The sequence below is a fragment of the Danio aesculapii genome, chromosome 16, assembly GCF_903798145.1.
Source record: "Danio aesculapii chromosome 16, fDanAes4.1, whole genome shotgun sequence".
NCBI lineage: Eukaryota > Metazoa > Chordata > Actinopteri > Cypriniformes > Danionidae > Danio > Danio aesculapii.
Window position 1 is genome coordinate 39,428,877 of NC_079450.1, and position 9,081 is coordinate 39,437,957.

The 9,081-nt window shown below is 36.6% G+C and overlaps 1 protein-coding gene across 2 annotated transcripts in view; it reads right to left on the reverse strand.

The window, feature by feature from the left end:
• Nucleotides 1-3,353, reverse strand: part of hdac9b (histone deacetylase 9b) — a 49,203-nt gene extending 45,850 nt beyond the window's left edge. For both annotated transcript variants that reach the window (XM_056476058.1, XM_056476057.1), the window contains exon 1: nt 3,102-3,353. In XM_056476058.1, coding sequence (XP_056332033.1) covers nt 3,102-3,213 — 112 coding nt within the window. In that variant the 5' untranslated portion in view covers nt 3,214-3,353. The remainder of the gene's footprint in view (nt 1-3,101) is intronic.
• Nucleotides 3,354-9,081: the final 5,728 nt, after the last annotated feature.

A 9,081-nucleotide genomic window follows, 5' to 3' on the forward strand; every position in this document is an offset into this window, starting at 1 on the left:
TCATGGCAAAGATAAAATTAATCAGTTATTAGAAATGAGTTATTAAAACTATTATGTTTAGAACTTTGTTGAAAACATCTTATTTCCGTTAAACAAAAATTGGATAAAAAAAATAAACAGGGGGGCTCATAATTCAGGGGGGCTAATAATTCTGACTTCAACTATATATATATATATATATATATATATATATATATATATATATATATATATATATATATATATGTATATATATATATATATATATATATATATATATATATATATATATATATATATATATATATATATATATATATATATATATAGTGTCTGACGTCTGATGATATTTTAATGTAGACTGTTTAAGTTAAACATACAAATTAGTAGAAAAATCTATTTTAACATTGTGTTTATTGGCATACATGGATGCATTTTGTAAAATTTTACAGTTAAAGAAATGTGGGACACCTCTCAGACCTTGTGACAAGATTTTATTTTATAATGTAAATAGTTAAATATGTCTAAATATGCTTTTTCCATTCTATTTTATATTTCAGTGCTCTAACATTAGACATCAAGACAGTAATTTCACTCATTATGTAAAATAATACATTCCTAATATCAACAAAAGATTAAATACATAACAGGTTGTTTGCTTATGACAGTAATTAGCACAATCTAAAGCACACCTTTTTAAAACACTGCCTGTGGTCAAAGTGGCTAGAGATAAAAACAACAAGATGATTCATTAAATTTGATCCTGAAATGCATTAAAAACCACAAAGACAACAAACTACACTAATCAATTAATTGCCACTAATTAACACCAACATTAATGGACTTTTTGCTCGGTGAGCATAACGTTTGCTGCAAGTGCTTTAGAACAGATCTCTTTATGAGCTCTTGAGACACTTAGTATTTTGTTTTCAGCAAAGTAAACAATAAAAAACTTAATAAATTATCTTTCTGAAAAACGGAAAACATCCAGTACTGGCTAAGATGATTCTCAGCTCTTCATTTAGTAGATTAAGTACAATATGTAACCATTTTTTTATAATCTAAGCTGTCAGAATGAATAGAATGAATTAGATTGAACATGACTCTCAATGATTTAAAGGGATAGTTCACCAAAAATAACATTTTGTTCACTATTTACTCTTACTCTTACTGTTAAGAGTTTCTTTATTCTGTTGAAAACTATGGAAGCAATTTTTGAAAATCTTGAAAACCGAAGAAAGCTGAAACCTTGTGATCATTGACTTCCATAGTAGGACAAACACTATGAAAATCAATGGTTTCAGGTTTCCAACATTCTTCCAAATATCATCTACTGTGTTCAACAGAATATCTTCTTTTATGTTCAAAATGTTTTTGAAGAAGCGAAGGGTGAATAAATAATGACAGAATTCTAATTTATGGTTGAACTATCCCTCTAAAACAGACAGCTAGTGTACATTAGCATAAAACTAAACATCCTCCGACAGCAGCATCGACTCTGATCATATATTTTCAAAGAGCGGCTTACTTGAGCTTGGTGAGTGTTACAGATTTAAGTCCTTTAAGTCTGCACTTTCAAGAAATTCTTAAGTTGACCTCTTTGTCTCACTCAATAGAACGCATTAATAGCAGTTTGTCTTGCAGTTTGTCAAATGCTAAAATGATGTTATGGGAACTGCTTTAGATGTTCCACACTCAATGCTATTTGCATCGCCACACAAAAGAGGAAACAGCCTTTTTTAAGCAACCAGACCCTCGTCAATAATAACAGATGTACAACCCAACCGCACATCACATGATGGTGACAAAACTCTGTTAATAACTGTATGCTTATATTAAGAGTGAACGGCGGGGGTACGATAGCAGAGCGCCACGGCGGCTAATCTTAGCACTCTAATGCTATAAGCTGAAAATAACATACTAAGAATAGCTGACCCACAGAGCAAGCAACAGGCCTGCATGCCCGCTTCACTCGAATGACTGTTGTTTAACCACATATTTCTGTATGATGCCACACATGCCTGTACGGGGCTTTCACTGGACAGACGAGCATTAATTGCATCGCTCAGATTCAAGTTTTGAGCGTGAAACGGGACGCCCTACTGCCCCGGTTGGTGGGACTTAGCTCTCTAACAGGTTGCTCCGCTGAGGCTTATTGAAGACGACAGCTCAGTCCTTCTCTTGTCTTTGTGCAGAGCATTTGAACAAATGAGGGTTAGAGCTATATTTAGAGCAGCGGGATTGCGTTATGCTCTGATTTGTGCGAGGAAAAACTTTCAGTTATGTTGCAACAAAGCTGAAATCTAGACAGAGGACCTCTCATGGATCTCTCAGGGATGATAAGTGCAAGAACGAAAAATCAGAGGTGAAGCAATGTCCCCCACCCCTCTTACAGGAACCGAAAGGACTCCATCTGTCTTCTTATTATACATGCACTTCCTCCCCTCCCTTTTCACCCCAACTTTCATATCACAGATTTCTCAGAACACCACGCTCACTCTCTGAAAAAAAAGGTGTAGAAATAGTTTGCACTTAAAAAATGTGTGTGAAATTTTGGTTAGAAATCCGAAAGAGTACTTTCTTGCGATACCTGATTTAAAACGGAGGTTGTGAGAGAGAAAAGAAGCAGCTTTCTGGCATAAACGGCAAGTTAAAAACAACAGCAAAGAGCAAAGAAATGAGTCACGCTCAAAATTTAGACAATAAAGCAAACACATCCTCACTCGGTGATGTCAGCTCAGCCAGAGCTCTCGGCAAACAGTGTCAGGTCAAAAATAGAAAGGCTCAATTGTCTTTGACGAATGTGAAAAGTAACACGGCTTTCATGTTGACAGCGTATTTCTGTCAGGAAGTTTCGTCTCTCCTGAATTAAAGTTGCACAACATCCAATTTCAAGACCCATTATAACCTACCGAAATGACGTCTGACGGCATAATTGCATGTTCCTCAAGCCTCCCTTTTGTTAGTTTAGTGATTTACGATTAAACCCACTAACAAACATCCCGACAACCCAACAACTTCTCCCTAAGAATTTACAACCCTACAATCTTCCAACCTTGCAAGACAAACCTGATGATGCTCCCGCAAGTCTTTTCATCACAGCCAAAAGAATATCTACTCACCTGAGTTGTTGACGTTGTGCATGTCAATGTCGTGAGGGCTCAGAGGCAGCCGGTGTTTCCCGATGCCGTCTGCGGAGAAACAAGAGTCGGCCTCGTAAATGGTCTGGAGCATTAGTACTTCAGTTAGCAGCACATCGTCTGCCAGCCCTGCTCTTCCTGTATTGCTGTCAGCCTGTCCCCTCCTCTTCTCTCTCTCTTTCTCTATCTGTGTGTTTGTGTCTCTCTCTTTCTCTCTCTCTCAAGAGACCAGGAACATTTGCCTCCTCCTCCTCCTCCTCCTCCTCCTCTAAAGCGACACCCGAAGAGTGACAGAGCTCTCCCTCACTAACACTAAAAAGCTTCACTCCTCCTCTGCTCTGCTCATCTCTTCCATTCTTCTCCAGTCGACACCTAAGTGGCTCAGAGAATCAGCAGGAGAGTCTCTCACACTCTTTACGCTCTGCCTTCTTCTTGTCCTGACAAAACTGCTTGTTATTTTCTCTCCAATGTGTCAGATTCACTGTATTTGGGAGCTCCTCCTGGCTGGCTCGCCAATTCTTCTGAGTTGCGGCTCTGTCTCTCTGCTTCTCGTTTTTTTTTCTCCTTCAAGTTGCTTGCTGCAGAGAGGAGGAGGCTGATTTGCATGTGAATCAACAAGAGCATGGCCCACAGGTGACAGAAATAGAACAATGGCCGGCTCTGGCTATAAATAGGTCAGGCGCGGTGCGGGGATTGGAGCAGCATTGATGCGTTTAAAAATACCACACCAAACACAGCTGTGGCCCTCATCTACAGCCAGAAGGCATGTCTCTGTGTGTGCGTGCGTGTGTGTATCTATCTATCTCGTTTTAGTATGCTGCCATTCTTTATCTCTTTCTTTTTTCATTTTCTTTCTCACTCCATCCCTTTTCCATTATCGTGCCTCTGGCCTCCATAAAAAGACACACTACCAGTTTTTCTGGAGATATAAATATAACCTGACTGCATTTTGCTTGACATGTTGAGCTGCGCCCTGACACTCTCGCAGGTTTTTCTGCTCAGCACGCAGTGGAAAATGCAGCATTTCTGAGGCTGTCAAAATCGTACGTGTATTTCAGATTATGCAGTCAATGTTGATTAGCATTATGCTGGGTGTTTGGTGTGTTGTGTTGATAAAATGTGAGTGTGCATGTTGTGTTACAACATGACAATACAAATACGCTTCAGTTGGAATCAGTTTTTGTACTGTTCTGCAACCATTAAGGTTTTCTTTCTAAGGCTCGGTTTGCATGACAAAGATGTACTTTTTTATTTCTCATTTTTTAATGTATGCAGACAACAACATTGTCAAAATTATTCCTATTCACACTTATATGACTAAAAGTGCTCTTTATGTATGTCAGGCCAGTAGCGGACAATGGTTATTTGCAATGAAACACTACGCATTTGCCCACTTATGGTCCTGTAGTCCAAGCACTCATACATATGAGTCACGTGATGAAATTATGAAATACACATTATGAAATCATCTTTCTGTAGTTTACACAAATATAATAACCGTGTAATTTTCAAAAATACTTGGAAAAATGTGTTAGTATTTTTAGTCCTAAAGCAAACAAAAAACAGTAATGTGTCGTCAGGCACCTTCATCAGGCACCATCAGGCACATTTTTAGTCCCCCACAATATTATTATTGTGAAAATGAACAGCCAAACATAAAAAAACTGTTTCAGTTGATAAAGCGATCAGTATATCTTTATATTATCATTGTATTGACTGATTTTAAATGGCATTAAAATATTGAACAAATTAAATATTTGTTTTCTAAATATCCAGCATTTATATTATTATTATAATATATGAAATTGTTGCAAAAGCAAATATATTTTTATATTTCAAAACCAATATTTTTTCTTAATTAAAAAAGGAGAACTTTGAAAGAATTTACTAATATGAAATAAGTAATTAGTAGATACTTTTATTTACTTAACATATTATACCTGCAGGCACAGGACGTCAACATGACTTCATATTAACGTTGTACCCGTCATGTTGACGTTGATTGATGTTGATTTAGTTTGGAAATGAAAATCAGGCTGATGTCACTGTCCAATGTTCAACTTAAAATCAACCAAATATCGACGTCTAATCATGTTACACCTTGATGTTTTGTGGACGTTACCACTATGACATCTATCAGACATTGGATTTCGGTCCCTTTCCAACACAACCTAAAATTAACCAAATATCAATTTAATTTGACGTCGTTATTGGACGTCAAAACAACATTGTCCTTAGACGCTGGCTAGACATTGAATTTTGGTCACCTGACGTCATGACCTAAATCTAACTTAATATTAATGTCTTATGATGTTGTGTGCCTGCTGGGATATTTATATTATTTTATGAATTTATTTTTATGTCTACTATTTATACTTATACAGTACCTCTACCGGCCACTTTATTAGGTCACCTGTCCAGCTGTTCGTTAATGCAAATTTCTAATCAGTCAATCACATGGCAGCAACTCAATGGATTTAGGAATGTAGACATGGTCAAGATGATCTGCTGCAGTTCAAACTGAGCATCAGAATGGAGAAGAAAGGTGCCAGACGGGCTGGTCTGTGTATTTCAGAAACTGCTGAACTACTGGGATTTTCATGCACAACCATCTGTAGGGTTTACAGAGAATGGTCCGAAAAGAGAAAATATCCAGTGAGCGGCAGTTCTGTGGGCACAAATGCTTTGTTGAGAATGACCAGACTGGTTCAAGCTGAAAGAAGGGTAACAGTAACTCAAATAACCACTCCTTACAGTCGAGGTATATAGAAGAGCATCTCTGAATTGACAACATATCAAACCTTGGGGCGGATGGGCTACAACAGCAGAAGACCACACCAGGTGCCACTCAGCTAAGAACAGGATCTGAGGCTACAAATGGCACAGGCTCATCAAAATTGGACATAGAAAATTGGAAAAACGTTGCCTGGTCTGATGATTCTTGATTTCTGCTGCGACATTCAGATGGTAGGGTCAGAATTTGGCATCAACAACAAGAAAGCACGAATCCATCCATGGATGTGCAGCCGACAAATCTGCAGCAACTGCGTGATACTATCGTGTCAGTATGGACCAAAATCTTTGAGGAATATTTCCAGTACCTTTGTGAATTTACACCATGAAGGATTAAAGCAGTCTGAAGGCAATAGAGGGTCTATATTAGTCCAGTACTAGTATGGTGTACCTAATAAAGTGACCCGTGACAGTTTTTTTAGTAGAGACTTTGTTAAATAACTGCAAAACAAATGTGAATCTTAAACTACTACATGGACAACTGTTGATAAATGAAACACAGTGTGGTTTATTTAACATTATTGTAATCACTTTATATAATGTATGAAAATTTATTGCGTACCCTCAACAAATATTTAAGTTCACTCCCAGCTGAATTACAATGCAAAAGATCAATAGGTTACTCCAAAGTTTCTGTAAAGAATCTTGTTTAATTTGCAAACTAAAGCAAACGCAGTGAAATATCAATTTTTCTTCCATCTTATGTTTATTTCCATAACCACGTCGCCTTAAGGGACCCTTGTCACAAGACTTCCACAAAGAATGTTTTATTCTGTTGTCTACACTCTAAAGGTTCTTTATTGGCATCAGTGTTTCTATGAAAAACCTTTAACTTCCGTAGAAACTTTCCAACGCTAAAAAAAGCTTCAAGAGGTTTTATGAAGGTTCTTTAGATTTTAATAACCAGTTAGATTAAAAATTTGTTAAGGAACTCAGATCTCACTTCTATATTATAAAAGTGTAGTACTTAAGAAACTACTTTACAATTATAGTATTATAATTATATAGCAACCACTTCATTCAAAAAATAATAATAAAAGAAAACAATGAATGGTTCCTTCAGAAGAAATTACTCCTTGAACCTGATGTTTTCCCAGTGGAAAATATTTAACTGTGTACTGTACAGTTTGTGATTTTACATTGCTAAGATGTACAGTACAGTACAGTACAGTACAGTACAGTTCTAAGTAAAATGTGTTCTTTCCAAGCTTGTGTAAACATTGACGCATGTCTAAGCTGAACTACTTAGGCCTGTGTGACTGTAAGTGAGTGTGAGTGTGTGTGTGGTCCTGGTATTCATCACATTGTAAGTACCAAATGTTCTTACACATTTAGAAACACAAGTAATTTTTTAACCTTGTGGGCACTTGTTAGTTCCGATGAGGAAAATGGCTTATAAATAACACAGAAATAAGATTTATGAAAATGTAAAACTTTAACACGTTTTCAGTGAGGGTTAGGGTTAGACAACAGAATTCACAAACTACACAGTATAATCTGTATTTTGCATTGTCTGGAGCCAGCACCTAAGCTTTTCACTGATCACAGCACACGTGCTGCTGCTGATGTGACAATAAAAATGATTTGATTTGATTTGTTTCCACTGACTGGTACAGTGTGGTACGGTACGGGTTCCATTATTCCGAGTTAATAATCCAAAAGGCGATGATAATAGTTATAAATGGCACTTTGTTCATGTTTTAGGTTGCTGAAAGAATCATTTGCTCCTTTGTTTTTTTTGGGGTTTCTCCTTTGTTTTTGTCGCGTTACACTCATGCGATTTTTATCTGTTTGTGAAAGGATGGCATATCAGAAGCACTTCAATAATTATGAGCATGTTATTATCAACAGCTCAAAAAGTTCGTTATTTCAAATGTAGACACACGGTAAGCGATCATGAGCTCCAGTGCTTAATTTGTGAATTGCGAGGTCGCGTAGCAGATCAGGGCAACCGCCATGTTACTCGAGGGTGTAGAGATATCGTGCATGTAAGTGGAGGGTGGGGGGTGGCGCTGGATGGCGGAGGGGTGTCGCGGATGAAAGTGAAGAATGGCGGGGTTGTCGCGGACGAAAGTGAAGAGGGTTGGGGAGTCTCGGAAGAAATGAACATGTGTGTGTGTGGTCATTTGTGGAGCAGGTAGGTTGTGTATTAAGGCCAGCGCTGCTCTTCAGGAGGGATTTCCCTGCTGGCCAAGTGTGTTTAAGATGAATTAGTAGCTCAGAGCACACAGAAGAAGCCATCTGTGTGACGGTCAAACTTTATTTAAAACTCACTCGCATCACACTGCTCTGATCTCTGATCCATATTCTTTGTTCCTACATTTACTTTTCTTGATAGGATTTTTGAGGATTAAAGCTGATTCTAATGACATGAACGGTTTTGTACAGTATATGTAACTTCTTCAGATATGTAGTGTTTATTTTGATGGTACTGTTCCCTTTATAATATCTTCACAGCATATCAGGGGTGCCTTTCCAAAACAACGACGTAACTCATGGCTGAACTATCATAGTACGATGTATGTGATGAGTGTTTCCCAAAAGCTATAGTTTCTCTGTTGCAGATCCATTGTTTATGTTAGCTATAACATAAAACATCCATAAAGATGTTCTAAACGGGGTGGAGTAACAACTTCTTTAGAGAAAAACCCCATAATTTCTTTTTGCAGATTATGTTGTTTTACACACACACGCATTTTAAAAAAATCCAATATTAGTTTTGGTAAAAACATGCACTTGTTTTCCATATTAATTAAATATAGGTAAATGGCACATATAGGGCCGAAGTTTCCTTTACAAATATTATTGAGAACATTACATATTCTATTCTGAACATAAAATCACTTACAAAAGCTAACACCTATTCTAATTTCATATATAAATCATATAAATAAATAAATAAATAAATAAATAAATCAATAAATAAATAAATAAATAAATAAATAAATAAATAAATAAATAATGAGGCAATTTATTAAGAAATTTGATTTAATATTTATTATTTATTAGGAAATGAAAAAACAAATTTAACAATAATTTTAATGATGATGATGAATATTATTATTGTTCATTCATTCATTTTTTTTTTTTGGTTTAGTCCTTTTATTATTCTGGGGTCGCCGTAGCAGAATGAACCGCCAACTTATCCAGCATATGTTTTATGCAGTGG